This window comes from Coregonus clupeaformis, chromosome 28 (assembly GCF_020615455.1).
Source record: "Coregonus clupeaformis isolate EN_2021a chromosome 28, ASM2061545v1, whole genome shotgun sequence".
NCBI classification, from domain to species: domain Eukaryota; kingdom Metazoa; phylum Chordata; class Actinopteri; order Salmoniformes; family Salmonidae; genus Coregonus; species Coregonus clupeaformis.
The window spans coordinates 35,703,713-35,720,418 of NC_059219.1; the positions used below are offsets into that span (position 1 = coordinate 35,703,713).

General features: G+C 45.1%; 1 protein-coding gene across 4 annotated transcripts in view; it reads right to left on the reverse strand.

The window, feature by feature from the left end:
* Nucleotides 1-5,040: 5,040 nt before the first annotated feature.
* LOC121543697 (ras association domain-containing protein 3) overlaps nt 5,041-16,706 on the reverse strand; it is a 74,798-nt gene continuing 63,132 nt past the window's right edge. For 3 of the 4 annotated variants that reach the window (XM_041853826.2, XM_041853827.1, XM_041853828.1), the window contains 5 exons: nt 11,210-11,317; nt 9,884-10,048; nt 7,826-7,913; nt 5,897-6,012; nt 5,041-5,813 (listed from right to left, as the gene is read on the reverse strand). In XM_041853826.2, the coding sequence (XP_041709760.1) occupies nt 5,664-5,813; nt 5,897-6,012; nt 7,826-7,913; nt 9,884-10,048; nt 11,210-11,317 (627 nt within the window). In that variant the 3' untranslated portion in view covers nt 5,041-5,663. Of the gene's footprint in view, nt 5,814-5,896; nt 6,013-7,825; nt 7,914-9,883; nt 10,049-11,209; nt 11,318-13,317; nt 14,043-16,706 lie in introns of those variants that run through there. The other variant, XM_041853829.2, reaches the window with a different exon arrangement.

The following is a 16,706-nucleotide window of genomic DNA, read 5'->3' on the forward strand; positions in this document are numbered from 1 at the left end:
TGATGAGCTTTGAGGGCACTATGGTGTTGAACGCTGAGCTGTAGTCAATGAATAGCATTCTCGCGTAGGTGTACCTCTTGTCCAGGTGGGAAAGGGCAGTGTGGAGTGCAATAGAGATCGCATCTCTGGATCTGTTGGGGCGGTATGCACATTTCTGGGATAATGGTGTTGCGGCCTTGTGAATGTTGACCTGCTTAAAAGTCTTACTCACATCGGCTATGGAGAGCGTGCTCACATAGTCATCCAGGACAGCTGATGCTCTCATGCATGCTTCAGTGTTGCTTGCCTCGAAGCGAGCATAAAAGTCACTTAGCTCGTCTGGTAGGCTCGTGTCACTGGCCAGCTCGTGGCTGTGCTTCCCTTTGTAGTATGTAATAGTTTGCAAGCCCTGCCACATCCGACAAGCGTCAGAGCCGGTGTAGTCCGATTCAATCTTAGTCCTGTATTGACACTTTGCCTGTTTGATGGTTCGTCGGAGGGCATAGCGGGATTTCTCATAAGCGTCCGGGTTAGAGTCCCGCTCCTTGAAAGCGGCAGCTCTACCCTTTAGCTCAGTGCGGATGTTGCCTGTAATCCATGGCTTCTGGATGGGGTATGTACGTACGGTCACTGTGGGGTCGATATCATCGACACACTTATTGATGAAGCCAGTGACTGATGTGGTGTACTCCTCAATGCTATCTGAAGAATCCCGGAACATATTCCAGTCTGTGCTAGGAAAACAGTCCTGTAGCTTAGCATCTGTGTCATCTGACCACTTCCTTATTAACCGAGTCACTGGTGCTTCCTGCTTTAGTTTTTGCTTATAAGCAGGAATCAGGAGAATAGAATTATGGTCAGATTTGCCAAATGGAGGCCCAGGGATAGCTTTGTACGTGTAAGGTAGAACGGATTTAAGTTTCCCTGCATTAAAGTCCCTGGCCCATAGGAGCGCTGCCTCTGGATGAGCGTTTTCCTGTTTGCTTATGGCCTTATACAGCTCATTGAGTGCAATCTTAGTGCCAGTTTGTGGTGGTAAATAGACAGCTATGAAAAATATACAAGAAAACTCTCGGTAAATAGTGTGGTCTTTCGTGCACCAGCTGTTGTTTACAAATATACACAGACCGCCCCCCCCCTGTTTTACCGGAGTCAGCTATTCTATCCTGCCGATGTTGCGCATATCCCACCAGCTGTACGTTATCCATGTCGTCGTTCAGCCACGACTCAGTGAAACATACAATATTACAGTTTTTAATGTCCCTTGGTAGGATATCCTTGATCTTAGGTCGTCCATTTACATTTTCCAATGATTGTACGTTGGCTAATAGGATTGATGGAAGAGGCAGATTACTTGCTCGTCGTCGGATCCTTACAAGGCACCCCGACCTACGTCCATGATATCTCCGTCTCTTTCTCATGTGAATGACAGGGATTTGGGCCTTGTCGGGTGTCATCTCCTCCGGCGCCATTCTTCCCTATAAATGCTTCATGAGCTTAGTTGAAAGGGCAATTCCGCCACTTTTCAACCTTATATTCATCATCTCTAGCACCAAACCAGTGTCTACATACTGTATATGTAAATGGCGTGCTTCTATTATCTGTGTTTAACAAGAGAAGGTCCTAAAAAAATGCTTCTCTGTGACATCACTGGGTAGGATTAAAAGTAAAAAATTGATTTTCAAAGTCGAGTTTCTAGCCCAAGGGAGGGTATTTTTGTGCTCCCCATGTCACCGCAAATCTCACTATTTGAAAATCACTGTTTTTAAAATGTGAAAACTACTGAACTTTATTTTTTCAACAAAACTTAGAAATGCACTGTGTCACATATGTTAACACTGGTATTGCGCTGGAAATAATGAAAATTAAGTTGAAAAGTGGTGGAGTTGCCCTTTAACTGTCCTGTCGTACCCCATAAGAACCCAAAATATAAGCTTGCTTTACTCCAATGTAAACACTGTATAGCCTCAAAACTATACATTTGATATCATGGATGGTCCTCACATCCATAGCTCTGTAAATAAATGTGAAAGTGATTCAATGTATCCAATTGGGGAGAAAATGGTCTGGGCTGCCCCTGGCCGGCCCCTAGAGAGCCCTCCCGATAACATCAACGAGATGCTATTCGGGCTCGGGAGAGGAAGAAGAAGAATGCAGGACCTGTACGTTTTGAGCTCTGAGGTCACAGCCGCCTACGCAAAGGACCTGACTACAGAGATCTGAGAGATGAAGAAGAGCCTGCTTGATACTCCGAGGTACATGGGAAGAAGCTCACTCCAGAGACCCTCCTGAAGATTGAGACCCCGGGCGCACAGGCAAAGACATGCCGGTGAAGAAACCTGAGATCTATGAGCAGGTGACATACAGTTGGGCGACCGCTGTCCAGCCCACCTATTGCTGCGGATGCCACTGTTATGTCGCACAGCCCTTGTACTACTGCAACACCTGAATGAGCTACCCCCAGTATGGCTATGTGTACTGGAGAGGAGGTGGAGATCGTCGACGAATACTTCATCTTACTTAGCAACTGATGATTTCCCCTTTAGGAGCTGCCTATAGGAGTGCAGTCAGGTCTCATCATTATAGTTCAACATTTTTGATTCAGTGGCCAGATCATTGGATTCACCAATAATCAATTTTTTTGTACAATTTAAACTTTAATAGATGAATTCAGTCCTTTAGAGAAGTAAAGGCCACATTTGGTAACAATCCAAAAAGAAACAGTTACGTACAAAAAGAAACCTGCATCATCAATAATATAAATAGAATATAGCAATGTTTTTTTCATTATAACATGTTGGTTCCATCCCATCTCCTCCAAGCTGAGCCCACAGCTGCTGTGTTCATCCACATCCTGGTACTGAACCATCACTAACACTGTCAGGAGAACCATTCCAGGTATAGATCTTACAGTCTCTGCATACAGCACTGCAGCATAGAACATTACAAGAGCATAGCTGAAGAGACAGGGGGGCCAGCGATCTTTGGCAAATAACAGTTATGCATCTATCTAGTTTATGTATATCTATATAAACTGTTCATAAATTTCCAAGTTCAACAGTACTAGCCTATGGTTCCATAAGAGCCACATAGTAGGCCTATATGCATTAGTGTAGATAATGCATGCGCTATAGTATATTTATATGGGTTACTTAAGCAGTCATATTCCTACAACCCAGACTTAACAAAGCTAACCAGATAGCACTGCCCATAACATGATACAATTGAAGATAAACCAACTTTCACAGTCTAACAAATCATACAGGAGCTTGTATAAACGTCAAGTTTTAGAAAAACCTTAAATCTTTCATAAAAGCCACTCATATTTCAATAAGAAAAGGCCTAATTATGAAACATTGTGTAGAATTATAATAGTGGAAGATCAGCATCTGGTAAAAGGAGAGGAAAGCAAAAGAAAAATCCCTGAATTAAAGGTAAAGTGCCCAGAAGCTTCAGGAGATATTCAACTGGTCCGATAGAAGCTCTGTAGATAGATTTTAACTGGTCTGATTCAAAGCCCTGATGCTGAGATGTGCAGACCTATAACTAGCTAACACAGGGCCAGTGGTATCTGTCAACGTAACACTGTGCTTTGAAATTTAGCAGGGTTTGCAAATAAAATAATGGCTTTAGGATATAAAACGTAATAGAGTATTTTACCATATCTAATTCCATTAACCCAGTGTTTAAACGTAAATTAAGTTCTGGGTGTGTAACCACTTATAATAAACTCTAGCTATAAATGTTCCCTTAATTTTTATGAGGCCTCTAGGAGCTTGCACCAGGCAAAGCCTAAAATAAATCTAAACATTTTATAATATCTTCAGTTATAGAACAGGAAAACAGAAAGCAACAGCACATCATATCACCAACAGGCTTTCGATCAACAGTTTGATGCAGGTGAAGACCGAGAGGACACAGTTACAGCATTTATCCATAAGGTGGGGCTATATAACCACACCACTACTCTTCTATGGAGATACACATGGCAACTAATGCAGTACCATCAGAAAAACGTCATTTGTACTGGCAGATAAACAACAAGGCTTTTAAACATGCCAATTCAACATATATTCTTGCATTTGGTCAGTGTGTTTTGATACTGTGCCGAGGGTTGATGGCCGAAAATGGACTCACTAGTTGCTCTGTCCATTCAATTGATTGTCCATCTATCCCAAAGTACAGTCTCTGTTCAAATGACCTCTCCTGTAACCCCCAGAAGATGGATACAACCCTGGTAGAGATGTAAATACAGTACTGAGAGAGACGTACAGGGAGGGGGAGGCAAAATGTGAGAACTTCTCAGAACAACAGGTTCTAGCCACTCTCTCCAAGTCTAGGAGACTGAACACATTGCCATGTGACTTCACCTCTACAATAACGGACTAGTCTCTTTGGTCTGTTAGCACATCCATTTCCTCATGTCCCATGCAGAGAGCATGACACATGCAGCTTTGCTTCAGGGTTCACACACTGGTGCAATGTAAGGCTGATTTAAAGCATTTATTCTACAAGCCCTACAGCAGATTAGGACAAATGTAGCCATGTTAAATGAATACCAGAGGAACAGGAACAATATAGCCATTGTCCTTTGCTGCTATTCCTAACCATGTTATCATGTTTTTATTTTTATTTTTTATACACAGTCTAAGTTTCTTTTCTACTTCCTCAAACCATTAGTCAACTTCCGAAAATCTTTCCATTCTCACAGCATTAACCCCTTCTACTCTGATATGACTGGTCTCTGTCCAGAGGTCAGAGGTGGGCGGTCAGCTCAAACTCCACTAACTGTCAGTCTGGTCACAAGTTGTCACACTTTCATCCTGACCTCTACACCCCAAACAGCTTGTGACTTTCAGACTCTTCAAACTGCACCAAATAGGCGTCACCTTTCAAGACCATCACAACCTTCAGTTTAAATACACCACTCATATTCTGGTCTGTATCATTTGTCTTTTCTAGTTTCTATTTCATCTTGTCCATCTCTCAGTTACCTTGAATACTGTGTCATTTCCATGATAAACCAGTCTAGCCTATATTTTGTTGATGTGTTTTCTGTGCATTAACCCCTGTGAGAGAAATCAGTGAGCACACGACTCTGTCCCTATTCCCACTGGGGGTTGGATTGTTGCCACGCTTCCATAGAATACAATAAAAACCACTTCAGCAAAAAAACAGAACAAAGCTTCACCCACATAAATTAAAACGACAATACACAATATGTACAAACCATTGCATCCGCCAATTAAATAAAAAGTCAAAATAAATTGATTCAAATATTTTGGGGTTTGAATCATTCACATGTTCAAAAAGGCCATTCTAAAATAATAAAAAATGGAACTAACTACAGAGATCGCATTAACAGAAGGATCGAAAGAGAGAACAGAAGAGTGGATATGGCACACAGGGTGTAGGCCTACTCAGTAAAGACATGGAGCTAGTCTCTTGAGTGCTCCTCAATGCTTAGTGAAGTCCAGGTTGAGTGCAGTGGAACCACAGCTGCCCTCTAGTGTCCATCCAGTGTATTGCACATGGGGTCCACTGATAATTTGGAGTATTTTCCAGCTGTCTGTCTCTCTCCAGTTTCTGAATCAGGTTGGACCAGTTTTCCCCTCAGTGTCCCTCAGACTGGCTTCTGGCTCCCAGCCCCCATTGTCCTCTCTCCTTCAGGGACAGTAGTAGCATTACCCCGGCCCCCCTGCTGCTCTCATGGCCTCCTGCAGTTTGAGTCTGTAGTTGTCGTAACGACGCGTCACGGAACACACCCGATCAGTCTCCTCCTTCTCCAGCATCCTCAGGAAGTTACTCAACTCTGGGATGGAGAACGCATCCCACTGGAAGAGGAAAGAGAGGTATGGTTAATACAGAGTGTGTGAATGTGTGTGTTTAGTGTGTGGGAGTTCAGTGTGCGTCTTACCATGACCTCGCCAGTCTGCTGTTCTCTCAGGACGAAGCCGAATGTGTCGGTGTTGGGACCTGCTAGCAGACGCAGGAACAACGGATGCTCTCCCTCTGACAGCTTACACACGTACACTACAGGAGGAAACACGCACACCAGCTAGAACATTAGTATCATAAAATGCTGTGGTTATAATGCATGATCATAGGGCATTCTACAAAAGGGTTCAGTGTTGAGTCAGGGGGAAGATGTGCTGTAAAACACAAATGAGAGCTTGGGAAACTGGGGATAGGCCAAAGTGGTGTGTGTGTGCATGGAAAACAACCCTGGATAAAAGTGTTGGCTCCATGCCATGGGGTAGGCACACACAAAAACGCACACACATACGGGTAAATAACCACAGCAGCCCTGTCAGATCAGAGAGAGAAGTCTTTCATGCGAGTCAGTCAGCAGGCAGCCCTAAACCCTCCCGCATGTTCCTTATCCAGAGACACCAGCACATACCACCACATGGTCTCAGCCTGTCCCTCTACAGTAGAGGTTCCTGCTAGGCCTAACCAGCCTATAGGTTCCCCTATTAAACACAGCTGGTGAAAGAGACTAGCTCTACACAGCTATGTACCAGACGTCATTTAGCCGTCCATCTCAGCAGGACTGGGAGAGATCCGCATTCCATGCCACACCAGATTCTGACATCACCATGGTATTTCTTGCTGCAGGCAGGGGCTTTTAAGTTTCCACCACCATCGGAATGGGTCACAAGTTACATAGACATGCATACACTTACCCTTCCTCATATATCACACAGTAACCACAGATCTAGGGTCAGATTTATGACACTACAAATCCTAACAATTACGAACTGAGTCCGTGCCATACACAGCCCTGCACATACGCCCCCAGTCCTTCGCCTACTCCACCCAGGGGGTGCATCTGTTTGAGGAGGGTTTTTATCAGCTAGTGGAACTAAACTGTGTTTTTTTTTTTTAATTGGACACAGTATAGACTGTCTAGACAGACCATCTCATTAACAGGCTCAGCCCTCCCCTCTTCATTTACCGAGGGGAAAACACCGCAAACACACACTACAACGTCTGAGAGTCACACTCTCCTAGAGGTCGGTGATAGCGTGTGTGCATTTCCCCTGACATAATGAAGAGCTGTCAGATTACACAACATTGTGAGAAGAGATTAGACAGACCTTGACAGACTGCACACAGCACCGCTACTCGGCTGGAAGTCTGACCTATTCACAATCATAAACCATAATCTACCTGCACTCCTATTCCCGACTACTCTATCCCTGCCCCTCTAACCCTGCCCCCACCCAGTCTTCAGTAAGAGGGGCTAATCTCCTGCTCTGTGGTATAGGGACTGATCCAGCTTTGCGCGTCTGCTGGGGTCTGACTCAGAGCCGGGTTAAGGTCCAGGCTGAGCCTCACCAGCGAGCTGCCCTCTCAATCTCATCTAGCAGAGCCCTAGCATAGGAAGAACTGTAGTAACAGTAGTGGGGGGGGAACAGAAGACCAAGACACAGGCTGCTACTGTAAACTGTCCTGAAACCTGTTGGGGCCTTCTCTCCACAGGCTGGCTGGTTGGTGGGAGAACAGTTGCTGCTGGACACGCTGTGTGTGTGTGTGTTCCGCCCTGGCGGGGTATTCCTGACACAGGGGTGAAACGCAATGTGTGTGGGGACAGCCCTGTGGCATTCAGCAACATGAGAGCGAGGCATCTAGAAATACACACCCTGACCCTACAGATACCCACACACACTCGAAAACTGTCATGAATACACCGCACAAACAAATTATGTTCAGACACCAGCCCAGTTCTGGCATGTATGCTATCCAGCCAGCTAACACAGTCTGGAATCTATGGCATGACAAGCCAACTACAGTGTCTCCTCTAGTTAGAAAGACAGACCGCAAACACACGAGACACACTTACCTTGCTCCTCCCTGCGGCAGCGTTTGTACAGGGCATATTTAGCAGGATTGTCAGCTACGGTGAACTTGGTCAACAGGGCCTGGATCACCTGATAAAAACAATGTTAACGATAAAGATCAGCATCAGCGTTTATATATAATTATAGTGCATTTGGAAAGTATTCAGATCCCTTGAATTTTTCCACATTTTGTTAAGTTACAGCCTTATTCTAACATGGATTAAATTGTTTTTTTTCACCCTCATCAAGCTACACACAATACCCCATAATAAACAAAGCAAAAACAGGTTTTTGCAAATGTATTAAATATTAAAAACTGAAATATCACATTTACATTAGTATTCAGACCCTTTACTCAGTACTTTGAAGCACCTTTGGCAGCGATTACAGCCTCGAGTCTTCTTGGGTAGGACGCTACAAGCTTGGCACACCTGTATTTGGGGAGTTTCTTCCATTCAAAGTTCTGTCAGGTTGGATTGCAGCACAGCTATTTTCAGGTCTCTCCAGAGATGATCGATCGGGTTCAAGTCCGGGCTCTGGCTGGGCCACTCAAGGACATTCAGAGACTTGTCCCAAAGCCACTCCTGCGTTGTCTTGGCTGTGTGCTTAGGGTCGTTGCCCTGTTGGAAGGTGAACCTTCGCCCCAGTCTGAGGTTGAGCGCTCTGGAGCAGGTTTTCATCAAGGATCGCTCTGTACTTTGCTCCGCTCATCTTTCCCCTCGATCCTGACTAGTTTCCCAGTCCCTGCTGATGAAAAACATCCCCACAGCATGATGCTGCCACCATGTTTCACCGTAGGGATGGTGCCAGGTTTCCTCCAGACGTGACGCTTGGCATTCAGGCCAAAGACTTCAATCTTGGTTTCATCAGGCTAGAGAATCTTGTTTCTCATGGTCTGAAAGTCTTTAGGTGCCCTTTGGCAAACTCCAAGAGGGCTGTCATGTGCCTTTTACTGAGGAGTGGCTTCCATCTAAGGCATTGCATCGCAGTGCTAGCTGTGCCACTAGAGATCCTGGTTCGAATCCAGGCTCTGTCGTAGCCGGCCGCGACCGGGAGACCCATGGGGCGGCGCACAATTGGCCCAGCATCGTCCAGGGTAGGGGAGGGAATGGCCGGCAGGGATGTAGCTCAATTGGTAGAGCATGGGGTTTGCAACTTCAGGGTTGTGGGTTCGATTCCCACGGGGGGCCAGTATGAAAAAATTAAAATAAATATAACGTATGCACTCACTAACTAAGTCGCTCTGGATAAGAGCGTCTGCTAAATGACTAAAATGTAAATGTAATTGTTGGAGTGCTGCAGAGATGGTTATCCTTCTGGGAGGTTCTCCCATCTCCACAGAGGAACTCTAGAGCTCTGTCAGAGTGACCATTGGGTTCTTGGTCACCTCCCTGACGAAGGCCCTTCTCCCCCGATTGCTCAGTTTGGCCGGGCAGCCAGCTCTAGGAAGAGTCTTGGTGGTTCCAAACTTCTTCCATTTAAGAATGATGGAGGCCACTGTGTTCTTGGGGACCTTCAATGCTGCAGACATTTTTTGGTACCCTTCCCCAGATCTGTGCCTCGACACAATCCTGTCTCGGAGCTCTACGGACAATTCCTTTGACCTCATGGCTTGGTTTTTGCTCTGACATGCACTGTCAACTGTGGGACCTTACATAGACAAGTGTGTGCCTTTCCAAATCATGTCCAATCAATTGAAATTACCACAGGTGGACTCCAATCAAGTTGAAGAAACATCTCAAGGATGATCAATGGAAACGGGATGCACCGGAGCAAATTTTAGAGTCTCATAGCAAAGGGTCTGAATACTTATGTAAATAAGGTATTTCTGTTTTTTAGTTTCCATAAATTTTTCAAAAATCTATAAAAACCTGTTTTCACTGTCATTAATGGGTATAATATTTAATTAATTTTAGAATAAGACTAACATAACAAAATGTGGAAAAAGTCGAGGTGTCTGAATACTTTCCGAAGGCACTGTATAGCGATTTTCTACAAATCACTGCACGCAGGTTGTACGTAACTGTGTGTGTGTGTGTGTGTGTGTGTGTGAGACCCACCTGTCGTACGGTGTTGTTCGAGCTGATGTGAAGAGTGTTAGTCACCCCCCGGGGGATGTAGAAAACCTCCTCTCCTCCCCCACCTCCTCGGCCCTCTCGTACTGTGATGGGTCTCATCAGCTCCAACTGCACCTTGATGAACCCTGTATACACACCACTTGGGTTCTACAGGGAGAGAGAGACAGGTCAGGATACGGCAGGGCAACACAGAACATGTACACAAGCACGCATGTTCGCACACCACACCCACACAGTAAGCTCGGTCATGTCTGTGTGAGAGATGAGCAGATGATGGGGTGGGGGGGTTAACAGTTACCAGATGGAGCCCTGATTTGTGGGCCCATTTCTATGCTCATTACTTCACATGCCACCCCCCTGGGCACAGGGGACAGCACCGTGTGTGTGAGAGAGAGAGTGTTTAGAAGGGTAAAAGAGAGAAGAGAGAGAGGGTCATTAAAGGTGATGAGAGCTGAAACTCCTCAATCAGCTGAATGCCACGACGCACCCGCACTGTTACGTAGTTATGTTTCTATAGAGAAAGAGAACAAAGAGTGACTTGTGGTTGCGATAGATGGACAGATTGGGGACACAAAGAGAGGAGAGAGAAGAAAATGGGTGTGGGAGCAAACAAAGACATTCTAAAGAAGACAGAAGACAGCAGTACAGTCATTATGCCTGCCTGACTGCATGTTTTAGATGACAGACTGTCAGGTCAGATAGCATGGATTATATGGACATCAATGTGAATCGAAGAACATTGGTTCGAACTTTGACCCCTCCCCAGAAGGAAATAAGTATGTTACAGTTATTAATCTGGTACACATCTCTCAGGCAGGCTAGTCTGGTGAACATGTGGTGTGCCACCATCATGCCCACAGCCTGGTGAGCACTGAGCAGTCAGTTAGACAGAGTCGGTCTTCTTCTACACAACAGCGGAGGTCAGGACAACAAAAGAGCTTCTGTTCAATCATCATCCTCATCATTAGTAAACAGACGGAGAGATGTGGCGGAAGCATGCAGCGAGCAAACGTGAGTGTGTGTCACGTCTCTGTTGTGGATCAGGAGGGGCTAGAGAACACACACAAAACATGAGCGCTGAATGAGCCTTTACAGTTCAGCTCAGCTCTGAAGGCTGGCAGACCCACGCACACACTCGTGCCAGAGATAACCATCAGAGCCTGACAGTCATACAAGTTAGTTTAGGGATAAGGGGTTGAAGTGGGTAGCTAGGTCACAAGGGATGATAAACTGTGAGGTAGCCTAGTGTCTGATGGAGGAGTTGGGTTAAGGGTTAGTGGACGGGGTCAGGGGTTAGAGGTCACTTACCAGGGTCATTTTGAGGTGGTCCTTGGAGGAGGAGTTGTACAGCTCGACCTTCTGTCTGATCTCCTCTCTGCTGAGATGAGTCCGTAACTCCCTTTCCTGCTCCACATCCTGATAGACAGAAACAGAGACAAACAGAGTTAAGTGGTGTTATTACATGTGCTATGGCCTGAAGAGATTGGTAAGATCAGCTGATACAGATACAAAGAGCATACACACACGCACAGGCCTCCAGCCCTGGGCCTGCCACACAGTGTTTTCCTGACCTTCATTTGGAGGCCCTAGATTTACATTTTAGTCATTTAGCAGATGCTCTTATCCAGAGCGACTTACAGTTAGTGAGTGCATAAATTTTCATACTGGCCCCCCGTGGGAAATGAACCCACAACCCTGGCGTTGCAAGCGCCATGCTCTACCAACTGAGCTACAGGGGATATCCCCTAGATCAGGGATATTTAACTGCCGGCCTGCAGGCCAGATCCGGCCCGTTTATTAATTTATACTGGCCCTTTGATCAAATCTTAACATTAATCAAATATCTGCAAAAATAATCTACGCCAATATCGGACTTCAGTGCCAAAATGACAAGCACTATGGTGGTTGTCTATAGTGTGGTTTCTAGCGGCTTTTAGAGCCTGTGTCGCATGTAGATAATTTTTTCTTCATATGAAGTTGGCTCTAGCATTTGAACGGTTTAAGCTACAAAATATTATGACCCCATTTCTGAAAGCTACGACTAAGTAACACCTACGTGCCTTCTATTTCCCTCTCTGATACTCACAAGGACTCGTTAAAAAGGGACTGACAAAAAACGTGCCTAATGACTGAGGGAAATTCATTCAAAGCATACTTCCTTCAGACTGGAATTTGGCATTACCTGATTTGACATACTGTATCTTTGTGTTATTTATTGAGATGCGTCATTTTCAGATGATTTTAATAATAATAATAATAATAATAATAATAATAATAATAATAAAACGATCTAATTACTTTTAGAACCTTTTAATATTTGTTTAAATAAAACAAAATAATAGTGCGCGAGTGTCACAAATGTTTTGGTTGTACCTCGACTAACGTTTGTTGAGCGCCCGCCACATCTTTCCTAATTACTTCTGGCAACATTTCATTTTAAGGAAAGTGCTTTATTGGTGGTTGCTTTTTAATACAATTCTTCCGAAGAATAAATCGGAATTAACCTTTTTAAAATCTGGGCCCCCGTAACAATAGATACTGAACAAAAACCCAACATGTAAAGTGTTGGTCCCATGTTTTATGAGCTGAAATAAAAGATCCCAGAAATGTTCCATACGTACAAAAAGCTTATTTCTCTCAATTGTTTTGCACAAATTTGTTTACATCCCTGTTAGTGAGCATTTCTCCTTTGCCAAGATAATCCATCCACCTGACAAGTGTGGCATATCAAGAAGCTGATTAAACAGCATGATCATTACACAGGTGCACCTTGTGCTGGGGACATTAAAAGACAACTCTAAAATGTGCAGTTTTGTCACACAACACAATGCCACAGATGTCTCAATTTTGAGGGAGCGTGCAATTGGCATGCTGACTGCAGGAATGTCCACCAGAGCTGTTGCCAGATAATTTAATGTTAATTTCTCTGCCAACATTGTTTTAGAGAATTTGGCAGTACGTCCAACCGGCCTCACAACTGCAGACAAGATGTAACCACGCCAGCTCAGGACCTCCTCATCCGGCTTCTTCACCTGCGGGATCATCTGAGACCAGCCACCCGGAGAGCTGATGAGTATTTCTGTCTGTATTAAAGCCTCTTTGTGGGGAAAAACTCATTCTGATTGGCTGGGCCTGGCTCCCAAGTGGGTGGGCCTATGCCCTCCCAGGCCCACCCATGGCTGCGCCCCTGACCAGTCATGTGAAATCCATAGATTAGGGCCTAATTAATGTATTTCAATTGACTGATTTCCTTATATGAACTGTAACTCAGTAAAATCTTAGAAATATTTGCATGTTGCGTTTATATTGTTGCTCAGTAATTGAATTGCCCTGCCCTAGATGTTGATTTTGGCAAATAATCTAGGGGAAACACTGCCATCACACGCATACGACCGTCATACATCTCACACACATACCCTGTGTCTCATTGGGTCTCCCCCTCAAGGCAAGGGTCCACCACAGCACGGACACACACAGACCACTCATCCCACCATAGGACAGAAGTGTGTCAGGCCCAACCCAGGGAGAGAGGAGGTCATAGTTATGTAATGAATGTGCTCATCAGATCCAGAGAGATGAGTCATACTGCTGAAGGCTGTGACCTTCACACACACACACACAAAGTTTAAACTCCTGGAAAGCAGAAGGATTTGATTTTAGTCATATTTCTAAATGGACATGAATGCAGCTTCCTCTCCATATCACTCTGGATCATGCAGTCATAGCAGACACACGTCATCCTCAGTGTGTGTGTGCCTGAGTCCAAAGTCCAGACAGCGCTGTGTGTTCTTACATGGGCATAGTGCTGCTCTGCTCTCTAAGGCTCCTAGCTACTAAAAACAAACCTAAACCTCACTCGGTATCCTGGCAAGACCTAGCAGGCACTGGACACCTTATAAGGCCACACTGTGTGTGAGTGCACGAGAGACCAGGGTGCCAACGTGTACACACCGAAGAGTCCGCCTTAGGCAATAACATTGATAGTGGAGTGGTATGGTTCTAATAGCCTAGTATTTACCTCAGGGAGACCGGGCTGACTGGGGCTATATTCCTGACCTACTAGTAGTGTTCTCTTTAATGTCAACATCAAGGTAGTAAAAGGCATGCTATGAATGCTCTTCTGGAGGTGCTTCTGATTTACTTTTTTATTGCCTACCACAGAGGAAAACAGGCTCATAAAGTAACAGTACAGAGCTCCTTATTGTTACAGTTAGTAATGGATGTGGTCTAATGCTAGGGTTTAGACTCCTGCTGCAGCCAGCTGTCTTCACTGACTGGGGACTGGGCTGGGTTGAGCTGTAGTAGGATGGGCCTGTGAGGAGAACTGTAGGTCAAGTCCACTTAGCTCATGGTGTGACCCAGTAGGTTCATGAGACTATGGGTTGCAGTGTATGAGCCCAAACAGGTGACATTGACCTGTTGCTTGGTCCAGCCCAGTGACTCACTACAGGATTACAGGAATACTAGGTCAACCGCACTGTTAGCATTCAAGTAGGCTATCATGTCTGTGTAGTGCTAACAGAGGCCTTGATATGCATAGGAGAAAGTGGCTCTGCACTGATAACTAAAGGCCTTTGCAGACAGTACGTCAGATTCAGTCTTTTCATGTAAACAGGATTATTAGGGAAATCATTATTATTGCACAGCATGCAAACGTTTAAATCAAACTATTATATTATTCGGACTATTCCCAATAATCGTATCATTGTGTGCATAATAAATCAGTGCTGGTTGTGTTCCTATTGATCAGTCACCGAGATCGGCTCTTAACACCAGCCACACACTACACGATAAAGGCCAAAAAAATCTGATACTGTCAGAACTTTGTCGGAGCCTACAACCGCACGTAGCGGTACTTAAAATCGTCAGACGTAGACCCTGTCACACTGAACGAGCCAAGACGATTGACAATCGTTTACGACCTACGACTTTGCCCACGACTTCGCAATAGTCAGGGACGGCAAAATCATGGCATAAGATGGCTAAAATCGTACGTCTGTGGGGGGCTTAAGCCTAAAAGTCCACCATGTATTTATACACACACTGTAGCCACGACAGATAGCCTTCTAGAGCTAGTCATCCCTGAAGTACTTTACTGGGTCGTACAGGTCACAGCTGATTAAGGTGGCTCACAGTAAGACCCAGGGGATTATGGGTAGCCACAGAGAAAGAGGTTGGTGAACACTTGCTAGCTACTACTGTGGTAAAAAAATGTATTCTCACCCTCTCCAACCAGCTCTATAGGATTACCTCGGTTTCAAACAGAGCCTCAGAGGTCATGACTACATCAGATGGCTCAGCACCGAACCGGTTCATGAATGCGGTCTTGAACAAACTAACATCATTATCATTACTTTGGGTTACGAGGCAGAGTATGTAAATGGTAGTGTATTTGAGTCCATATAGACAGATCAGGATGGGGCAGACAGGAGAGGGTTAAGAGGAGCACCAGTGATCCGGAGCGTGACAGGCAAAAGGCAAAACAAACAAACGTTCCGATGAGGTAATGGCTAAAAACAACCATATTGCTCTCCCTCCCTCCCACACAGTGTTTGTTATAGCCACGGGCCACTACACTGCAGCCGGCGAGGAGGAGAGCAGAAAGACAGCAGAACAGACTTTAGGACTGTCCCCGAGAGTTCAACCTGTCGCTCTTTATGTCTCCGCCCTACACTCTTCACTGTAGTTACTGCAGCGTCAAGGTTAATGAATGCCAGTTGGCTAGACTCTTTCCTGAGGCAGGCAGGGTTAGCTGGGGTGGCAGAGGTATAAGAGCAGGACTGATAAAGAGGAGAGGGGAGTTGTTTTTTTTAGGGTGAAGAGTCAGGTGGCGAGCAATGTGGGATAGCTGTGGGCCAGCGTGCGTTAAAGTGGCCCTGGGATTGAGTGCTTAGAGTAAGCCTTAGTAAATGACGTAAATGTAAATGTAGAGTTACAATGAGTTCAGTGCTGGGTTAAGTAGAGGTGTGGCTTAATGTGTGAAGTAATGTGTGTGAAGTAGAGGTGTGGTGTAATGTGTTTGGTGTGTTCAAAGAATAGGCTAAGCTTTGTGTCATCAGACTTTTCTCAGTCAGTCAGTCAAACCTGATTACACACACACACCTGATGTTATCCATTTACAGATGGACAGATCCAGACAGCCATGCTTCTCAAGCAAAAAATAAAACAAGCTAAGAAAAGCTGGAAATAGACTAAACACCCCTGACTTAACCTACATCTGGATGTGTGGGCGTGGATATTGTTCTACATTTAAAAAAATCAGTATGGGAAGAGCAGTTTGACTATGTGTTACGGTAGTTTGTGAATCCATGACCACAGTCTCATTCAGTGCCATAGTGATGTAACAACTACCCCCCCCACCCTCTGTGTGTGACTTCCTCTTCAGCTTAGAGGGGAAGTTCACAGCAGCCACACCTTTCCTCTGCATAATGGACATCGACATTCTTCAACTAATGCAGGTTCTGTAGACATAAACCAAGCACTGCAGACACCGCATCCAGTGCAAACCCACTTGGAGAGCTCCTATACCACCACTACACCACAGCCAATTCCCTGACACCACACTAAAAACAGCACAGTATTCATTTTGACCTGGAGGGATTCCAGCAGCTATTTACTGTACTGAGTATGACCTAGTACTGCATGCACAAACACACAGAATAGCATAGGAAAGACTAAACCACTCCATTGACTGCAGCAGGAGAGTGTGATCCATCCCTTAGTGTCCCACTGGGTAGAACAGAGGTGAATTCCTGCTCAGTGGGCTCAGAGTCAGAGGGTGAGAGCGAGAGGGTGACAGGGTCCA